Consider the following 21798-nt stretch of genomic DNA (forward strand, 5'->3'; position numbering starts at 1 on the left):
GTCACAGTTGGAGATGAAAGGTGAAATTGAAGTTTTTCCGGAGCATTTCTTCTTGATGCGTGGGAGGATTTTGATATAACTTGGCCTGAATGTTCATTGTTATGAGACGGAGTGTCCTGTGCAAGAACTAGGTCCCTAGGTCCAAGGTCAAGGGTCACACTTATAGGTCAAAGGTCAAATTCAAGAATGACTTTGTCTGGACCATATCTACTTCATGCATGGAGGGATTTTGATGTAACTTTGCACAGTTGTTCATCATTGTAGGATGGAGTGTCTTGTGCAAGAACCAGGTCCCTAGGTCTAAGGTCAAGATCACACTTCAAGGTCAAAGGATACAAGAATGAAAACTTTGTCCACAGCATTTCTTCTTCATGCATGGAGGGATTTTGATATAACTTGGCATGAATATTCCCGATTATGAGACGGAGTGTCATGTGCAAGAAGCAGGTCCCTAGGTCAAAGGTCAAGGTTACACCTGACAGCTGGCGGGCTCTACATTCTGCCTGTGGGCAAATTTGTTAAAATAATTTGTCACCGAAAGACAAAATGCCACCATTTTTAGCTCACCTGTCACGAAGTGACAAGATGAGCTATTGTGACCGCTTGATGTCCGTCGTCAGTCGTGCGTAGTACGTCATCCATCGTCCGTCAACAATTTCTAAAAAAATCTTCTTCCTGAAAACCACTGGGCAGAATTACCCCAAACTTCACAGGAATGATCCTTGGGTGGCCCCCTTTCAAAATTGTTCAATGAATTGAATTCCATCCAGAACTCTGGTTGCCATGGCAACCAAAAGGAAAAACTTTAAAAATCTTCTTGTCCAAAACCACAGGGCCTAGGGCTTTGATATCTGGTGTGTAGCATCATCTAGTGGTCCTCTACTGAAATTGTTCAAATTATCCCCCTAGGGTCAAATACGGGCCCGCCCCAGGGGTCACATGGTTTATATAAACTTATATAGGGACAACTTTGAAAATCATATTGTAAAAAACCACATGGCCTAGGGCTTTGATATTTGGTATGTAGCATCATCTAGTGGTCCTCTACCAAGATTGTTCAAATTATCCCCCTAGGGTGAAATATGGCCCCGTCCCGGGGGGGGGGGGGGGGGGGGGGGGGTCACATGGTTTATATAGACATATATAGGGAAAACTTTGAAAATCTTTTTGTACAAAACCGCATGGTCTAGGGCTTTGATATTTGGTATGTAGCATCATCTAGTGATCCTCTACCAAGATTGTTCAAATTATCCCCCTAGGGTCAAATATGGGCCCGTCCCGGGGTGGGGGGTTCCCAAGTTTTACATAGACTTATATAGGAAAAAAAGTTTAAAAATCTTGTCTGAAACCACAACACTTAGACCTTTGATATTTGGTTTGTAGCATTGTCTTATGGTCCTCAACCAAAATTGTTCAAATTGCACCCCTTGGGTGAAAAGAGGCCCTGCCCTGTGGGTCCCAAGTTTTATATAGACTTGTATAGGAAAAAGCTTTAAAGATCTTCTTGTCTGAAACCATACGACCTAAGCTTTTGATATTCGGTATGATGCATTGTCTAGTAGTCCTCTACCAAAATTGTTTAAATTATGCCCCTGGGGTTAAAAGAGGCCCCACCCTGGGGTCACTTAGTTAATTTGTGAGTTATATAGGAAATATACTTAAAAAATCATCTGATCCTATTTCCAGGACTGTTTAATTATAATTACCTGATGACCCCAAGTAATATGATGTCACTTGACTGTGACCTTGACCTACTGACCTACTTTCTTGTTTTTTAAGATACAGCCTTGAAATTTTGATGACATACACAGTTTTGTACACAAATGGTAAAACTGAATTTCATTGACCATGAATGTGACCTACTGACTTTCTTAATATTTTATCATCAGTTTGACATTTGAAACATGTAGCTCATATTACTCAGGTGAGTGATCCAGGGTTCCAGGGTCATCATGACCCTCTTGTTCAGTTCACCTGAGCAATGATCACTCAATGTCCAGCATCTGTGGTCTGTCCATCTGTTGTCTGTCGTCTGTCTGTCAACATTTAGCTTGTGTATGAGATAGAGGCTGTATTTTTCAAGTGATCTTCATGAGATTTTGTCAGAATGATAACCTTGATAAAATCTAGGTCAAAAACTAGGTCATTAGGTCAAATCAAAGAAAAACCTTGTGTATGCAATAGAGGCCTTATTTTTCAACAGATCTTCATGAAATTTTGTCAGAATGATAACCTTGATGAAATCTAGTCCAGGTTTGAAAATAGGTTATCTGGGGTTAAAAACTAGGTCAATAGAGACTGTATTTTTCAATAGATTTTCATGAAATTTTGTCAGAATGATTGCCATGATGAAATCTAGATTGAGTTTGAATATGGTTCATCTTGGGTAAAAAACTAGGCCACTAGGTCAGATCAAAGAAAACCTTGTGTATGTAATAGAGGCTGTATTTTTCAATTGATCTTCATGAAGTTTGGTCAGAATGATTGCCTTGATAAAGTCTAGGTCAAGTTCGAATATGATTATCTGGGGTCAAAAAGCTAGGTCACTAGGTCAAATCAAAGAAAAACCTTGTGTATGCGATAGAACTGTATTTTTCAATTGATCTTCATGAAATTTAGTCGGAATGATTGCCTTGACAAAATCTAGGTCTGATTCGAATATGGTTTATCTGGGATAAAAAGCTAGGTCACTAGGTCAAATAATAAAAAAGCCTTGTGTATGCGATAGAGGCTGTATTTTTGAACTGATCTTCGTAAAATTATGTCAGAATGATTGCTTTGATGAAATTTAGGTCGAGTTTGAATATGGGTCATCTTAGGTCAAAAACTAGGTCACTAGGTCAAATTAAAGAAAAACCTTGTGTATGCTATAGAGACTGTATTTTTCAATTGGTCTTCATGAAATTTGGTCAGAATGATTGCCTTGATGAAATCTAGGTCAAGTTTGAATATGGGTCAACTGGGATCAAAAGTAGATCACTAGTTCGTACTAAAGAAAAACCTTGTGTATGCGATAGAGACTGTATTTATGTCTCCCCCAGGAGACATATTGTTTTTGCCCTGTCCATCCGTCCGTCCTTCTGTCCGTCCATCCTTCCGTCCGTCCGTATGTCACACTTCATTTCCGAGCAATAACTGGAGAACCATTTGACCTAGAACCTTCAAACTTCATAGGGTTGTAGGGCTGCTGGAGTAGACGACCCGTATTGTTTTTGGGGTCACTCCGCCAAAGGTCAAGGTCACAGGGGCCTGAACATTGAAAACCATTTCCGATCAATAACTAGAGAACCACTTGACCCAGAATGTTGAAACTTCATAGGATGATTGCTCATGAAGAATAGACGACCCCTATTGATTTTGGGGTCACTCCATCAAAGGTCAAGGTCACAGGGGCCTGAACATTGAAAACCATTTCCGATCAATAACTAGAGAACCACTTGACCCAGAATGTTGAAACTTCATAGAATGATTGGTCATGAAGAGTAGATGACCCCTATTGATTTTGGGGTCAATCAGTCAAAGGTCAAGGTCACAGGGGCCTGAACATTGAAAACCATTTCCGATCAATAACTAGAGAACCACTTGACCCTGAATGATGAAACTTTATAGGATGATTGGTCATGAAGAGTAGATGACCCCTATTGATTTTGAGGTCACTCTGTCAAAGGTCAAGGTCACAGGGGCCTGAACATGGAAAACTATTTCCAATCAATAACTTGAGAACCTCTCGACCAAGAATGTTGAAACTTCATAGGATGATTGTTCATGCAGAGTAAATGACACCTATTGTTTTTTGGGTCACTCCATTAAAGGTCAAGGTCACAAGGGCCTGAACATTGATAGCCAGTTCCGATCAATAACTTGAGAACCACTTGACCCAGAATGTTGAAACTTCATAGGATGATTGGTCATGAAGAGTAGATGACCCCTATTGATTTTGAGGTCACTCTGTCAAAGGTCAAGGTCACAGGGGCCTGAACATTGAAAACCATTTCCGATCAATAACTAGAGAACCACTTGACCCAGAATGTTGAAACTTCATAGGATGATTGGTCATAAAGAATAGATGACCCCTATTGATTTTGGGGTCACTCTGTCAAAGGTCAAGGTCACAGGGGCCTGAACATGGAAAACCATTTCCGATCAATTACTAGAGAACCACTTGACCCAGAATGTTGAAACTTCATAGGATGATTGGTCATAAATAGTACATGACCCCTATTGATTTTGGGGTCACTCTGTCAAACGTCAAGGTCACGGGCCTGAACATTGAAAACCATTTCCGGTCAGTAACTAGAGAACCACTTGACCCAGAATGTTGAAACTTAATAGGATGATTGATCATGCAAAGTAGATGACCCCTAACGAATTTGGGTCACTCTGTGAGAGGTCAAGGTCACAGGGGCCTGAACATTGAAAACCATTTCCAGTCAGTAACTTGAGAACCACTTGACCCAGAATGATGAAACTTCATAGGATGATTGTTCATGTAGAGTAGATGACCCCTAACGATTTAAGGGTCACTCTATTAAAGGTCAAGGCCTTAGGGGCCTGAACATGGAAAACCATTTCCAATCAATAACTTGAGAACCTCTCGACCCAGAATGTTGAAACTTCATAGGATGATTGTTCATGCAGAGTAAATGACCCCTATTGTTTTTTGGGTCACTCTGTTAAAGGTCAAGGTCACAAGGGCCTGAACATTGATAACCAGTTCCGATCAATAACTTGAGAACCACTTGACCCAGAATGTTGAAACTTCATAGGATGATTGGTCATGAAGAGTAGATGACCCCTATTGATTTTGAGGTCACTCTGTCAAAGGTCAAGGTCACGGGCCTGAACATTGAAAACCATTTCCGGTCAGTAACTAGAGAACCACTTGACCCAGAATGTTGAAACTTCATAGGATGATTGGTCATGCAGAGTAGATGACCCCTAACGATTTTGGGTCACTCTGTGAAAGGTCAAGGTCACAGGGGCCTGAACATTGAAAACCATTTCCAGTCAGTAACTTGAGAACCACTTGACCCAGAATGTTGAAACTTCATAGGATGATTGGTCATAAAGAGTAGATGACCCCTATTGATTTTGGGGTCACTCTGTCAAAGGTCAAGGTCACGGGCCTGAACATTGAAAACCATTTCCGGTCAGTAACTAGAGAACCACTTGACCCAGAATGTTGAAACTTAATAGGATGATTGATCATGCAGAGTAGATGACCCCTAACGATTTTGGGTCACTCTGTGAGAGGTCAAGGTCACAGGGGCCTGAACATTGAAAACCATTTCCAGTCAGTAACTTGAGAACCACTTGACCCAGAATGATGAAACTTCATAGGATGATTGTTCATGTAGAGTAGATGACCCCTAACGATTTTAGGGTCACTCTGTTAAAGGTCAAGGCCTTAGGGGCCTGAACATGGAAAACCATTTCCAATCAATAACTTGAGAACCTCTCGACCCAGAATGTTGAAACTTCATAGGATGATTGTTCATGCAGAGTAAATGACCCCTATTCTTTTTTGGGTTACTCCATTAAAGGTCAAGGTCACAGGGGCCTGAACATTGATAACCAGTTCCGATCAATAACTTGGGAACCACTTGACCCAGAATGTTGAAACTTCATAGGATGATTGAACATGCAGAGTAGATGACCCCTATTGATTTTGGGGTCAGTCTATTAAAGGTCAAGGTCACAGTGGCCTGTTCATGTAAAATCATTTTTTGGAAATAACTTGAGAACCCCTTGACCTACAATGTTGAAACTTAATAGGATGATTGGACATGTAGAGTAGATGACCCCTATTTATTTTGAGGTCACTTGATCAAAGGTCAAGGTCACAGGAGCCTGAACAGTGACTTGAGAACCACTAGGCCAAGAGTGTTGAAATTTAGCGGGATGACTGGACATAGGACTTTGCATTAGGGGAGACATGCGCTTTTTTACAAAAGCATTTTCTAGTTTTCAATTGATGTTCATGAAATTTGGTCAAAATGATTGCCTTGATAAAATCTAGGTCAAGATTGAAAATGGGTCATCTAGGATCAAAAACTAGGTCACTAGGTCATATCTAAGATATACTTGTTTAAACTCGAGAGACCACAATTTTCTCATGAATTTTTATAAAGCTGATAAATACAGAATGATCTCATGGGCAGCAATGTAGTTTGATGGTTTGATTTATATACATTTGTACTCGTCTACTGATTAGGGAATTCAGCGTGATTTACTTTGCCCTATATTGGTAAGAACCATTATTGTACTGAATAACATTACCTAAATAACGGACCATTCCATTTTTAGTTCCACTATTAGGAGAATAGTGGGGCTATACTACTCGCCCCAGCGTCGGCGTCTGTGTCAGCGTCGGCGTAACCCTTCTTGGTTAAAGTTTTTCGGCAACCTTTGTTTTTCTGTCATATCTTTGTTACTATTGCTTATATATTACTGTAACTTCACATAAACATTGTCCAGTATACAAACAATGTAGGTGTTTGGGCTGAGCCCATTATACCCAAGGTCAAGGTCACCAAGCTGTTATACTTAGGTTATATTTAAGGTTAAAGTTTTTCGGTAACCTTTGTTTTTCTGTCATATCTTTGTTACTATTGCTTATATCTTACTGTAACTTCACATTAACATTGTTCAGTATACAAACAAAATATGTGTAGGGGCTGAGCCCATTATACCCAAGTTCAAGGTCACCAAGATGTTATACTAAGGTTATTTTTAAGGTTAAAGTTTTTTGGCAACCTTTGTTTTTCTGTCATATCTTTGTTACTATTGCTTATATCTTACTGTAACGTTACATAAACATTGTCCAGCATACAAACAAAGTATGTATAGGGACTTGGCCGATTATACCCAAGGTCAATGTCACCAGGATGTTATACTTAGGTTATTTTTAAGGTTAAGGTTTTTGGGCAACCTTTGTTTTTCTGTCATATCTTTGTTATTATTGCTTATATCATACTGTAAGTTCACATAAACATTGTCCAGCATACAATGAATTATTTTCATGTTAAATTTTTTCGAAAGCTTTGTTTATAGACATATCTTTGGTACTTTAAAAGATAATGACTTGAAATTAAATATATTTGTTTATAATCATCTGCATGTGTGGCTACATACCCCATAACTCTAATTGTGTTTTTGACAGAATTATGCCCCTTTTGTACTTCAACCTTTTTGCAGTCTTCGCTTTCTAGATACTACTTTAATGCAATATAAGATAAAGACTTAAAACTTAAAATGTATCTTTATCATCATCATCTGCATGTGTGGTAACAATAACTTTGATATGTATTTTTGACCGAATTATGCCCCTTTTTTACTTAATTTTTTGAATGTTTCTCATTGCGGAGTTGGTGCAACCGTTCTGCGCCTGCGCGGAATTATTATCCATTGGAGCGCACGGCAAAATTACTCATTTTTTTGCATGTCCGCATGCATTTAGAGTATCAAATGCATAATATACTGACTAGAGGTTAGGGTTAGTATCACCATGGTTACAAAATATATACATTTAAGATATTTTCTTTCAAATTTAGTTAATCCGGTATATACCGGAGTCTGTAATATATCACAGGTGCACCAACTCTGTATTTAGTCACAGCCTAATTTTTTTACAAACTTGGTTTTCTGGACATAACTTTGGTACTATATAAGATAATGACTTGAAACTCAAACTATATCTTTATCATCATCATCTGCATGTGTTGTAACAATCCTAATAACTCAAATTTGTGTATTTGATGGAATTATGCCCCTTCAAGTTGTATCTTCCTTTTAAAGTAGAGGTCTCTTATTCAGACATATACTGAAACTGAAACTGAAACTGGTTTATTTGCTTAAACGCCTATTTCTACATTTAAAACATATTCAGTGGCGTTGTACAATACAAGTTGAAATAAAATATTAAATATAAAATATTTCAAATAAGATTAATTAAAACGAATTAAAATAGCAATTATTAATTTAAAGTTAATGATAATACTATATTTTAAAATATTACTAACATATAATTATCACAGACAAACATTAAATTTCTATCACTGTCACTAGCATATATTCATTTTACTGTCCAATTCCCAAATAGTGGAGCGTGCTGTCTTACGGACAGCTCTAGTTACAGGTAACTATAGGTAGCGCACAGTATTATGGCATTTAGAAGTGAAAACAAAACAATAACAAAAACTAAAAACTAATGATTTAGTCAGTGATTCTTTGTTGGGCCAGTGGTTACGTAAGCTGTTCTGTTTGGACAATTAATACTAAGCCATGATGCACAAAGGTACGATGACAAAAACATGAAATATATATATATATATCGCATGATAGTGCGATGAAATGATGTTGCAATGTTGATGTAATATTGCGTTTTCATCATTGTACCATTGCGTTTTAACAATCATACCATTGTGTATTCACCATCATACTGTCATGGTTTCACCATCGTACCACCACGTTTTCACCATCGTACCATCGTTTTTAACATTGTACCATCGTGGCTTCTCCATCATGCCACCTCGTATTCACCATTGTACCATCACGTTTTCGCCATCGTATGATCGCCTTCCTGTTAGAAATCATATCTCAATGTATTTTGTGAGAAGAAATCTGATGTTTTGCAAATGTTTTACAAAATGTTCAATGCTTTGTCCATTCAAACTGTGTTTTCAAGGCCAGGTCCTTTGTATTTTATGTGTACATGAAAGTAATAAAAAGCTGGGAATATTATTCAAACACAGCTTATTCTTGTTAGGATGTAGAAGGTACATAGTGCAATGTGAAAATGATATTGTATCAAGCCCGTTTTTTACTGACACATATGCTGTACCACTGTGCACTATCACCGGAGGGCAATGGTACGATGGTGAAAATGTATTGGAACGATGGTGATAATGCGATGGTATGATAATGAAAATGCGATGGCACAATAGTGAAAACGTGATGGTATGATGCTGAAAATGTGATAATGACGGTGAAAACTCAATGGTACAATGATGAAAACATGATATTACATCAACATTTCACCATCGCACCATTGCGATTTCATCATTGTTCCATCACATTTTCACCATCATACAATCGTTTTTTCATCATTGTGCCATAGCACCTTGCATTTTTGTCTTCGTACCATCATACTTCGCCATTAAGGAATCAATAAAAAGTAACAACACTGTAATTATTCTAGGACTCCGTGACCTTGATAACGATAACAACAACAACGAATGCTAGTTCATACTTCTATTGATGATTTTACATGACTATCAAAATATATATTTATATAATTATAAGCAGTACATTTTATTCTTTCAGGTAAGTTGACAATTAAAAAGATGTTGGTGAGTAAGGTCAAGACGGCTTAAAATGAAGCTTTATCAGATTAACACTGAAAAGCTCTTAAAAATAGGGAGTGCAAGGAGCGACCAGAAGCGACCAGTTGCAGAACTTCGGAGACCCCAATTTTAACCCTTGTTGCACTTACAATTGTACTTGCAATGACACAAATTAATTATCCGCAAATCCTTGCCGTTGCCCGGCAATTAATATATAATACTAATTACCACTCGCCGTCGCCCAGCAATTAATACATAAACCTTGTTACCGCTATCGCCGTCACCTGGCGATTAATACATAATCCTTGTTAACACTATAGCCGTCCCCCGGAGATTAACACACAATCCTTATAACCGCTATCTCCGTCCCCCGGCGATAAATACATAATCCTTGTCACTGCTATTGCCGTCCCCTGGCAATTAATACATAATCCTTGTTACCGCTATCGCCGTCCCCCGTCAATTTAGTAGAACCTGTGCGACATATTACTTACTGTTTATCTCAAAAAACGTCCTAATAAATATGAGGGTAGTTAGAAGAACGCCTAGTCATAGCTATCTGACCAGTCCTTTACCGCTCATTTAACCCAAAAGTAAATTTTAGAATCCTATAAATCGCAATTCACCCCTAGATCAGCACTATCGGCTAAAAATAGGCCATAGGTATGCAGTAAATTTTGATTCCTGCATGGAATTTGCCCTCAGAACACCCCTGATTGCACCTTGCCATAAGAATTTTCCGCCGTCATGACAAGTTTAAATTGTTTATCATTATATTTCTACATAAAATACAATAAAAGTGTTAATTAGATATATAGTACACAAAATAAAGTTACAGCCATAAAGATTATATTTGAACACAGAAATTGTCTTTTCACAGTATATTCCGAAATCCTCGAGTTATCCAACACCATTGCTCTTACAAGTATTTAAGGAAGGAACTGTTAGAGAACACTTTAATATTTCAAGCTAGACTTTCATTATGATAAAAATTCACCTTTACACAAAAAGGTCATTGTCACATATAAATGATGTTACCGTCCTGCAATTCACATATAAAGGAACGAAATGATCACTGGTAAGTGATGACAAATTAATTTCAATGTTACTTGTTCCCTAGGGAGTTCCATAGGCAAAACTTCAGTCGTTTCCAATGTATTCTGTTATTAATCCCCCGCCACAAGTGGTAGGGGGTTATAGGAATGGTCTCCGTCCGTCCGTCTTTCCATCCGTCTGTCCGTAACACTTTCGTGTCCGCTCCATATCTCCTACACCCTTTAAAGGATTTTCATGAAACTTGGGTCAAATAATCACCTCTTCAAGACGATGTGCAGAACTCATGAATCAGCCTCGTCGGCTCAGGGTCAAGGTCACAACTCAAGGTCAAAGGTTTGAGCCTTCCATTTTGTGTCCGCTCTATATCTCTTAAACCCCTTGAAGGAATTTTATAAAACTTGGGTCAAATGATCGCCTCATCAAGACGATGTGCAGAACTTATGAGTCAGCCTTGTCGGCTCAAGGTCAAGGTCACAACTCCAGATCAAAGGTTTGAGCCTTCCATTTTGTGTCCGCTCTGTATCTCTTAAACCCCTTGAAGGAATTTTATAAAACTTGGGTCAAATGATCACCTCATCAAGATGATGTGCAGAACTTATGAGGCAGCCATGCAGGCTCATGGTCAAGGTCACAACTTAGGGTCAAATGTTTGAGCCTTCCATTTTTTGTCTGCACTGTATCTCCTAATCCCCTTGAAGGATTCATATGAAACTTGGGTCAAATGATCACCTCATCAAGGCAATGTGCAGAACTCATGAGTCTGCCATGCCAGCTCAAGGTCAAAGGTTTTAGCATCCCATTCCGTGTCCGCTCTATATCTCCTAAACCCCTTGAAGGGTTTTCATCAAACTTTGGTCAAATGATCACCTCATCAAGACGATGTGCAGACCTTATAAGTCAGCAATGCTGGCTCAAGGTCAAGGTCACAACTTAGGGTCAAAGGTTTTAGACTTCCATTTTTGTCCACTCTGTATCTCCTAAACCCCTTGAAGGATTTTCATCAAACTTGGGTCAAATGATCGCCTCATCAAGAACTCATGAGTCAGCCATGTCACGGCAAGGTCAAGGTCACAACTCAAGGTCAAAGGTTTGAGCTCTGTATCTCCTAAACCCCTTGAAGAATTTTCATGAAACTTGGGTCAAATGATCACCTCATCAAGACATTGTGCAGAATTCATGAGTCAGCCATGTCAATTCAAGGTCAGGGTCACAGCTAAAGGTCAAAGGTTTACTGTTTCACTATCCGTAACAGTGGCGGGGGATTTAGCTGTCTTTCAGACTGCCTTGTTCAGCCTGAACAGCTCATGGGACGACTCAGTTGCCCAGTAACATCAAAGAATATTGAACGCTGAACTGAAAATATAAAATCTAGGCAGCAGCATTCTAGTTTCAGTAACATCCGATAAGTATTGTCTGTTAATTCTGATATATAAAATGATCATATCCAATAATTAGACATAATGGTGTGGTGGGCGGGTTTAATTTTGTTTCGAGTGCAGTGTAAGAAAGAGGCCGATTAATTAAAAACAAGGCTAGCCTTTTATATATTTCTTATACCACGTGATTTTAACTCCACGAAGTGCAGTAGGCTGCGAAATAAACATCTCCATTAAGGCCAGACTTAAACGTTTATTAGTGTACATGTTCTAAATTTATATATACTTCGCCAGAATAAATGAGATTAATATTAAGAATTAATCTGTATTATGGTATTCCTATTATACCTTTTCGTCAGGAGTTCAATCCCCAATTTTTTTTTTTTCAGTTTGCATTACATACTTTGTGTAAGTGTTTGTTTTGTTTCTTATTTTCATATAGAATTGGTAGTATCTATAAATCAGTCAATCCTAAAGTTATGGTCGGGAAATGCTTTTATTAAAGTGAAGAGAAAGATTGTTATAAAACTTATACAACTAACTCATTTAAGTTTGAAAATATCACAGGAAAGCTTAAAAAACATTAGATCATTCCAAAGGTGGAGTGTATTTAAACATGATTACGTGTCAATTGTGACATATAATTTTAGCGAACATGTTAGAATTAGATTTACTAACTCGTTTTTCTTCATTAAATAGTATTTAAGAAAAACTATAAAGACAAAACTTAACAGGTCTGGGACTCTAACTCACTACGTAAAAGTATAATGTGCTAGGCCAATGAGAAATCATTGACTGCATCATAAATTATTAAAGTATAGTCGTCCGCGGTATTCTCGCGTCATTGGTAATTTCGCCGTATTTCCGTTTTGCACTGCAGCGCCATCTTGACATTGTTTACAAACAATCTACTTTCATTTTCAATTCAAATTTTAATCAATTTATCCAGAATGCATAGAATTTTGGTGAGTTAACTTTCAAAATAGTTGAAATACTTAAATTTCTATCCAATTAAACCCAAATCCTGTATTTTTCACTTGTTAACATCGTTTTCGCCAATGTTTTGTTTATGTCGTCTGTTATAAATAGGCCCGATTGGGATGAACAACGATCCCACAATGCCCCGCTTCCCTTTAAAGGTGGATAATCAGATTTTGGCCATGTAACGGATTTGTTCGAAACTTTAGCATCTGATCATTTACACTCATTTATGTTCACTTAACACTTAATACAAATTAGATTTTCACTGGAGGTATTTTTAAAAAAAATTTCCTATCCTGGTTGCCTAACCAAGATAGAGTTATTTTATCATAAGTATAAATTTGATAAACATACTTTGCCTAAGGAAATGTATAAATATTAGACATATGGTAATATATTTGTAAAATATCTGCATTAAAAATTATGTATTTAGATGGAATTCATTAGAAAAGCAAGTTTGAAAAATTATTATTACCTCCCTTTGCCTATCTTGGTTGCGCAACCAAGATAGATTGGAAATAAATGAATTCAGAAGCTACACACAGCTTTAAAACTTGCATTTTGGTTCAGATTGTTCAATAGTTGATATGTCTATCAAATGCAAATGTAAAACTAGACATTGTATCGAAATAAAAAGAAATACCCAGCTTTTTATATACTTTCATATTAAAGGGGAGTAATTACAAAATTTTATAAAAATAATAAAATATACATTTCAAATAGGAATCTAACTCTATGTAATCGGTCTTTTTGTTCCTTAAATAATTCTCTACCAGAATATAGAAAAAGTAAAAAATGTCATTAAATGTTGTTTAAATGTGATTGACCACCTTTAATTCCCGCCTTGGTACCATAATTTCCGAAATGGACTAATTTTAGTGGTCACATACAAAGGTTCAAAGGTCAGGGTTCTGAGAAGGGACAGCTCTTTCAGGTGTACACGCAGTCAAAATGAATAAATTGTTAAGTACTGGGTGTGGAACATTTCACATAATTTTACCAATATTGTTGTAATTAAACTGTTATTTTTACAAACAGACACAGAATTCCTTAGAGTACCAGAAATAAACAAATATCGTGGTATGTAACCTAACAATAATTCTACAACTACAACAACAACATCTTTAACGCGAAAATACCAAGGACATAAAAAATCAAAATGATAGAAAGTGTACATGTTGACACGTGATTGTCGGGAGTATTTTAATTATATTTTGTGTCAAAACTTGTATGTTTTGATAGATAATGAATTATTTTAAATTAGTTTAAAAACAAAATAACTTATATTTTCATTTGCTTGCTTACTGTATTTAGTGTCACTAATACCCCGAGAATATAGGGGAACAGGCTACTAAGTGTACTGACTTCATTTTATGTTATTGTTTTGTTGTTTTTATTTCAAAATGTCACATTACTGTGAGATATCTATACATCTGCGCACTATTGATAATCATGTGGATGTTTGCTGATGGGAATTCCATTTTTTAGCTCACCTGTCACAAAGTGACAAGGTGAGCTTTTGTGATCGCGCAGCATCCGTCCGTCCATCCGTGCGTAAACTTCTGCTTGTGACCACTTTAGTGGTTACATTTTTCATGGGATCTTTATGAAAATTGGTCAGAATGTTCACCTTGATGATATCTAGGTCAAGTTCGAAATTGGGTCATGTGCAGTCAGTAGGTCTAAAAATAGAAAAACCTTGTGACCTCTCTAGAGGCCATATATTTCACAAGATTTTCATGAAAATTGGTCAGAATGTTCACCTTGATGATATCTAGGTCAGATTCGAAACTGGGTCACATGCCATCAAAAACTAGGTCAGTAGGTCAAATAATAGAAAAACCTTGTGACCTCTCTAAAGGCCATATTTTTCATGGGATCTGTATGAAAATTGGTCTGAATGTTCATCTTGATGATATCTAGGTCAAGTTCAAAACTGGGTCACGTGCGGTCAAAAACTAGGTCAGTAGGTCAAAAAAATAGAAAAAGCTTGTGACCTCTCTAGAGGCCATACTTGTGAATGGATCTTCATAAAAATTGGTCAGAATGTTCACCTTGATGATATCTAGGTCAAGTTTGAAACTGTCTCACTTGTCATCAAAAAGTAGGTCAGTAGGTCAAATAATGAAAAAACCTTGTGACCTCTCTAGAGGCCATATTTTTCATGAGAGCTTCATGTAATTTGGTCAGAATGTTCATCTTGATGATATCAAGTTAAAATTCGAAACTGGGTCATGTGCGGTCCAAAACTAGGTCAGTAGGTCTAAAAATAGAAAAACCTTGTAACATCTCTAGAGGCCATATTTTTCATGGGATCTTTATGAAAATTGGTCTGAATGTTCATCTTGATGATATCTAGGTCAAGTTCAAAACTGGGTCACGTGCGGTCAAAAACTAGGTCAGTAGGTCAAATAATAGAAAAACCTTGTGACCTCTGTAGAGGCCATATTTTTCATGAGAGCTTCATGAAATTTAGTCAGAATGTTCATCTTGATGATATCAATTTAAAATTCGAAACTGGGTCATGTGCGGTCCAAAACTAGGTCAGTAGGTCTAAAAATAGAAAAACCTTGTGACCTCTCTAGAGGCCATATTTTTCATGGGATCTTTATGAAAATTGGTCTGAATGTTCATCTTGATGATATTTAGGTCAAGTTCAAAACTGGGTCACATGCAGTCAAAAACTAGGTCAGTAGGTCAAATAATAGAAGAACCTTTTGACCTCTGTAATCTATCTAGATTAAGTTTGAAACTGGGTCAACTGGGGTCAAAAACTAGGTCACTAGGTCTAAACATAGAAAAACCTTTTGACCTCTCTAGAGGCCATATTTTTCAATGGATCTTCATGAACATTGGTGAGAATGTTCACCTTGATGATATCTAGGTCAAGTTCAAAACTGGGTCACATGCAGTCAAAAACTAGGTCAGTTGGTCTAAAAATAGAAAAACCTTGTGACCTCTCTGGAGGCCATATTTTTCATGAGATCTTCATGAAAATTGGTGAGAATGTCACCTTGATGATATCTAGGTCAAGTACAAAACTGGGTCACATGCCTTCAAAAACTAGTTCATTATGTCGAATAATAGAAATACCTTGTGACCTCTCTAGAGGCCATATTTTTCAATGGATCTTCATGAAAATTGGTCAGAATAAACGACGTCATACTCAGTTCATGTGGGGACAGGTGAGCGATTCAGGACCATCATGGTCCTCTTTTTTATAAACTGGGAAACCCTTACCAGATATTGTAGACGAATGTTTTTATTTAAAATTTGATAGGAAAACAACGATTTTCAACAGAATTTGAGGAATACATAGTTAGAACATGGAATATAGGTGAATATAGCAAAAGTTTGATTCTTTTTTAAATCCGACACCACATGTAGATGTTCACTTTTACATTAATAAAGAATTGCTGAAAATTACAGATATTCTTATAAGTTAAAAATCACATATTAATTAAAATGGAGTTTGATAATAAAATACACCGTTTCCTCCTCACTTACTGATAAAGTTATAGGATTACTGGTAGACAGCTTTCCAAAAAATAATGACCCCTGTTTATTGGAACCATACTTTGAAAGTCATGAGTACCCAACTGAGTTAATGAAGACAGAAATCCCTTGGCCCACTACCAAGAACTAGGCCTTTAAGTTATAAACAGTTGCCGTTAACTTAGACTTTCTACCCATAATACACCTGTTTTGCACATTTTTTCAGGAACTTGACACCTAGTTGACAAATCCCCCACATGTATTAAGGGTTGGCGGATGAATTGGTTTTCAAGGTATTGATAATACAGGCCGGTAAAAAGTGATCTTTGGTTAATATATACATTGTCAAATGTTTTACTTTTCATTTCTAGTTGTGGCAGCTGCCGTGTCCCTCTGCAGATGAAGGTTTTATTGCTGCAGAATATTTTGTAAGTCATTAAAATTATTCATCTACCTGTTTTGGTATTTTGACTGCAAATTAATTCCTGGTAGTTTTGTCGAGGAAAGTAATAATAACTAAAACCAAAAACCACTTATTATGTTGCTCTGATTTATTACCTTATTGCCATTGTTCTATTTTCAATGATATTCACAAATAGATTAACATGCCCATTTAAAACATCATCATTATCTTCAGAAGTATAATAAGCTACAAATCATGAGTTCTTAACAATGTAAATATGTCTGGACAGGTGTCTTTCAAATCACAGGGGAAAAATAATGAAAAGATTATCATTTCCTCCTACCAAGGACATACCAGTCATAAAGCACCTGATCTTTCTCAAGATAAAAGACAAAACTACACATGCGCTTTGCGACATCATGATTATGACATCATAAACTACAGGTGCAATTTTATGATTTACAGTGTCCTTCAAAATGGTTAAATAGCAGGCAAGAAAAATTCTTTTACATGTCTGCCAGTGTCAGACAGGTTTTTTTTATAAGATCTTCAGAAGCAAAGAATGCAACCCAAAAAACATAATATTGGACATGATTTGATTGAGTCTGTTCATGAGAGGTAATATAATGTGTAACAGCCCTCACATCCACTAGCACTTGCTAATGCTTGGTTTCTCATTCCCGGATGACCCTGAGGTTGGGGTGGAAAACACAGTCCTACACATGCAGGTTCATAAGATCCTTACAACGTACAACATATATTTCTATATTACAGGTTCAGTTAGACCATGACCATGGTGTTAGTGATTTAGCTGTTGATGAGAACTGTGATATACTTGTTTCTGCAACCAGAGAAGGACAACTTTATGTTTGGGATCTACAGAAATATGCTCTTAAAAACGTTTTTCAAGGTATCTGTATTTTATATAAATGGAACTCGGTTATTATGAAAGAAAATGAGTAAATATCTGAATAGAAATTAATGTCAAATTTCTTCCAACAGTCATTTAAAAACTTCAATCTTTGTTCCTTCATTCATAAAAAATTTAACTGCTACGCAAAGAGTTAAGTCAGAAGTCACAAGATAGGCCATATCAGACAACCGATATCTCATCCTAGATTACTAAAATATTACTGGGGACAAAAGACATCTAACCAAGGTGTCACGAATCTACTTGTCTGGTAGAGGTTTTCTATTTGTCATAAAAATTGTTATTACAAATATTTACCACAATGTTGAGCATATGAGCCGTGTCATGAGAAAACCAACATAGTGGGTTTGCGACCAGTATGGATCCAGACCAGCCTGCGCATCCGCGCAGTCTGGTCAGGATCCATGCTGTTCGCTTTTAAAGCCTACTGCAATTAGAGAAACCGTTAGCGAACAGCATGGATCCTGACCAGACTGCGCGGATGCGCAGGCTGGTCTGGATCCATGCTGGTCGCAAAGCCACTATGTTGGTTTTCCCATGGCAGGGCTCATATAATGTTTTTGCTGGTATTTATTCATGTTACTATTATGTTTCAGCACACGAGGATGTAATAAATGCTATTCGTCTTGATCAAGGTACGCTATCAGTTCTTTGTTGGCATTCTCACCATAACTTTTCCAAAGGAACAGTTGTGATTTACCCAAGACATTGTTATTTGTCAGATATATTTTAGAAAATAGTTGGCATATAAGTTTATGGTACTAGAAGTCATTTTTATTTTAAACCGCATACATTTGTTTTCAGCTCAGCTGGGCATATAGTACGGTACTTGAGATGAGTTATTTTGATACCCCTGTGTCTGTTGTCTATCATTGGGCATCATCTCACCTGTGTTGTCCGTGTTCAACAATTTTACTGTTAATACTCAGAGGTCATAGTGTTTGCTCAATCTTAATAGAACTTTGTCAGAATATTTCATTCAGTAAAATCTTGGATACTTTTTAAACTGAGTCACTTGGGATCAAATACTAGATCACTATCGTAGAAATTTGCCACCTTTTCTACCAGATCTTCATAAACTTTGTCAGAATATTTGTCTCAGTGTTTAGAAAAATAGGTTATCTTAGATTAAAAACTAGGTCACTAGGTATGATAATTTTTGTGGAGCCCCCTTGCAGAAGCAAGACATAGTTGTCCAAATGGCTGTTCAGTGTATGTGTATGCGTCCGTGCATGCATCCATATGGATTTGATTGTCTGGACCCTAACTTTGACATGCATGGAGCAATCTCATTTATATTTGGCATGAATGTTAACCTCAGTGAGATGGAGTGTCATGCGCAAACGGCAGGTTCCTATCTCAAAGGTCAAGTTCACACTTGGAGGTCAAATGTTAAATTCAATAATGACTTTGTCCGGAGCATTTCTTCTTCATGCATGGAGGGATTTTGATGTAACTTGGCACAATTGTTCACCATCATGAGACGGAGTGTCATGTGCAAGAACCTAGAATTACTTCCCTTTGTTGTTACGATAAATAGCTTATATTGTAACTTTTTTATTACTGGTCGTAGGGAAAAATCAAGTCCACTTTTCTGTAGTACAATATGCATGTTACATCCAATTTTCTGCGGGTAAGGATTTTTATGTGGACTTAGATTTACCTAACTTTGTTGTTACTATAAATAACTTATATTGTAACTTTTTGCAATTATTTTTTATTTGGCATAAATGTTTGCTTCAATGAGACAGAGTGTCATGTGCAACTCCTAATCCTTTTGACAGCTGGCGGGCTCAACATGTTGCCCGTGGTCATCTAGTCTACAGAACCTGTGGGAAACCTGGTCAGAATGTTTGTCTGCATGAAATCTAGATTGTTTTCTTGAGTGGGCGATCTAGGTAAAAAAAAAGCTAGGTCACTATGAAAAAAAAAAATGGTGTTAACTCTCAAGAGGCCACATTTTTATACGCCCGTCTCTGAAAAGTGGGGCATATTATGTGAACACTCGTGGCGGGCAGGCATGTCCACTCTCAAGTCAAACAGTTTTCATCTGATCTTCACCAAATGTGGTGACTATGTTTGTAGGCACCCTGAGCCAAATTTGATGGCCAGCAAAATCGGCCTAGGCACTCTTGGTTTACGGTCCTTGAATTACTCGAAATCTGCAAACTTAGCCTTGTCCACCCTCTAAGTTGAACAGTTTTCATCCGATCTTTACCAAACTTGGTGACAATGTTTGTGGCCAAGTTCGATAACGAGCCAAGTCGCCCAGGCACTCTTGGATTATGGCCCTTGAATTACTTAAAAACTACGAATTTAGCCTTGACTGCTCTCTAGGTCAAACAGTTTTCATCTGATCTTCCCCAAACTTGCAGATAATGTTATGGGCATAATATCTTGACCAAGTTCGAAAACCAGCCAAATCACCGCAGGCACTCTTGGATTATAGCCCTTGAATTACTTGAAATCTGCCAATTTAGCCATGTCCGCCCTCTTAAGTCAAATAGTTTTCATCCGATCTTTACCAAACTTGCTCACAATGTTTGTGGGCATAATACCTCGGCCAAGTTCGATAAACAGCCAAATCACCCCAGGCACTCTTGGATTATGGCCCTTGAATTAGGCCAAGTTCGATGACAGGCGTATTTTGTGACAGTCTGGCACTGTTGTTACTTGATCTGTTTGAATCTTTGTCTGCATGTTTGTCTCTATGAAATCAAGGTCACATTTGTATCTGAGTTACCATTGATCTTATGCTAAGTCACTAGGCCAAAACATAGAAAAACGTTACAACACAAGGTCACATTTTCTACCTGATCTTTATTGTATTATTGTCAGAATTGTTGTCTCAACAAAGTCTTGAAACAAGTTCAGAGCTGCCATCTGGGTCAGAAACTAGGTCACAAGGTGAAATAGAAAAACTTTGATAACACACTAGAGGCTATACTTTTTACATGGTCTATGACAATGGACGGAATGTTTGTCTGAATGAAATCTAGATGTGTTTTGAAACTTTACCTTCTGGGTAAAAAGACTAGGACACTGTGCCAGATCAAAGAGATAAATTTCAACACATTTTCTCCTTCTTCATCATAAAACTTTGTCAGAATATTTGTCTTTTTGAAATGTAGGTAAAGTTCGATACTCTGTAACCCAAGCTCTGAAACGGGGTTTAACTTATTAGTCAAGTCATAGAAAATACCTTGTTTACACCCTAGAAGTCTAGAGATCACACTTTCTACTAACACTTCAATCTTTGTTATAATGTTTATATTTATTAAGTCGAGGTCAGTATTGAATTTTTTTTAATAAGATCAAATAGTAGGTACTTTGTCAGATAGTAAACAGTATTAACACTTAAGAGACCATCTTGTATGTACCTGATCTTCATAAAACTTTGTTAGAAGAAATATTTCTGAAATTTAGGTCAATTTTGAAACTGGATAATGGAAGATTAAAACTAAGTCACTTGGTCAAACTATAGAAAGGCATTGTTAAAATTCAAGAGGCCACATTTTTTATCTGATCTTCATGAAACTTGGTAAGAATTTGGTCTTTTTATAATCCAGAATAATTTGATAATTGAGGTACTTGGGTCATAAAACTAGGATATTAGGTCAGTTAATTGAAAAACATGGTTAATGATCTACCTGATTTAAATAAAACATGGCCAGAATGATTGACTTTTAGACATCTTAGCATGATTAGATATTATCTGGGGTAAGAGCTACTTCAGATGAGCAACACTGGGGCCTTCCGGAGCCTTCTTGTTTAGTTACATTAACATGTAGCACAATCTGTCAGCCAATTCCTATGTCCAATACTTTTTAGCTCGACTATTCGAAGAATAAGTAGAGCTATCCTACTCACCACGGCGTCGGCGTCACACCCTGGTTAAGTTTTTCGTACCAGTCCACATTTTGACAAAGTCTTTTGAGATAAAGCTTTGAAACTTTCAACACTTGTTTACCATCACCATGTTCAGTTATAGGCATGAGTACATAACTCTGTCAAGCATTTTGCAAGCATTTTGACTGAATTATGGCCCCTTTTGACTTAGAAATCTTGGTTAAGTTTTTCGTACCAGTTCATATTTTGACAAAGTCTTTTGAGATAAAGCTTTGAAACTTTCAACACTTGTTTACCATCACCATGTCCGGTTGTAGGCAAGAGTACATAACTCCATCAAGCATTTTGGTTGAATTATGGCCC

General features: G+C 37.1%; 1 protein-coding gene across 2 annotated transcripts in view; it reads left to right on the forward strand.

Annotated features, from left to right (window-relative positions):
* The window catches only part of LOC123548529 (protein FAN-like), a 97992-nt gene that overhangs the window by 68169 nt on the left and 8025 nt on the right, over positions 1-21798 (forward strand). For both annotated transcript variants that reach the window (XM_045335848.2, XM_045335847.2), the window contains 3 exons: positions 16624-16680; positions 17430-17565; positions 18183-18221. In XM_045335848.2, coding sequence (XP_045191783.2) covers positions 16624-16680; positions 17430-17565; positions 18183-18221 — 232 coding nt within the window. The remainder of the gene's footprint in view (positions 1-16623; positions 16681-17429; positions 17566-18182; positions 18222-21798) is intronic.

Source organism: Mercenaria mercenaria, chromosome 6, assembly GCF_021730395.1.
Source record: "Mercenaria mercenaria strain notata chromosome 6, MADL_Memer_1, whole genome shotgun sequence".
Lineage (NCBI taxonomy): Eukaryota > Metazoa > Mollusca > Bivalvia > Venerida > Veneridae > Mercenaria > Mercenaria mercenaria.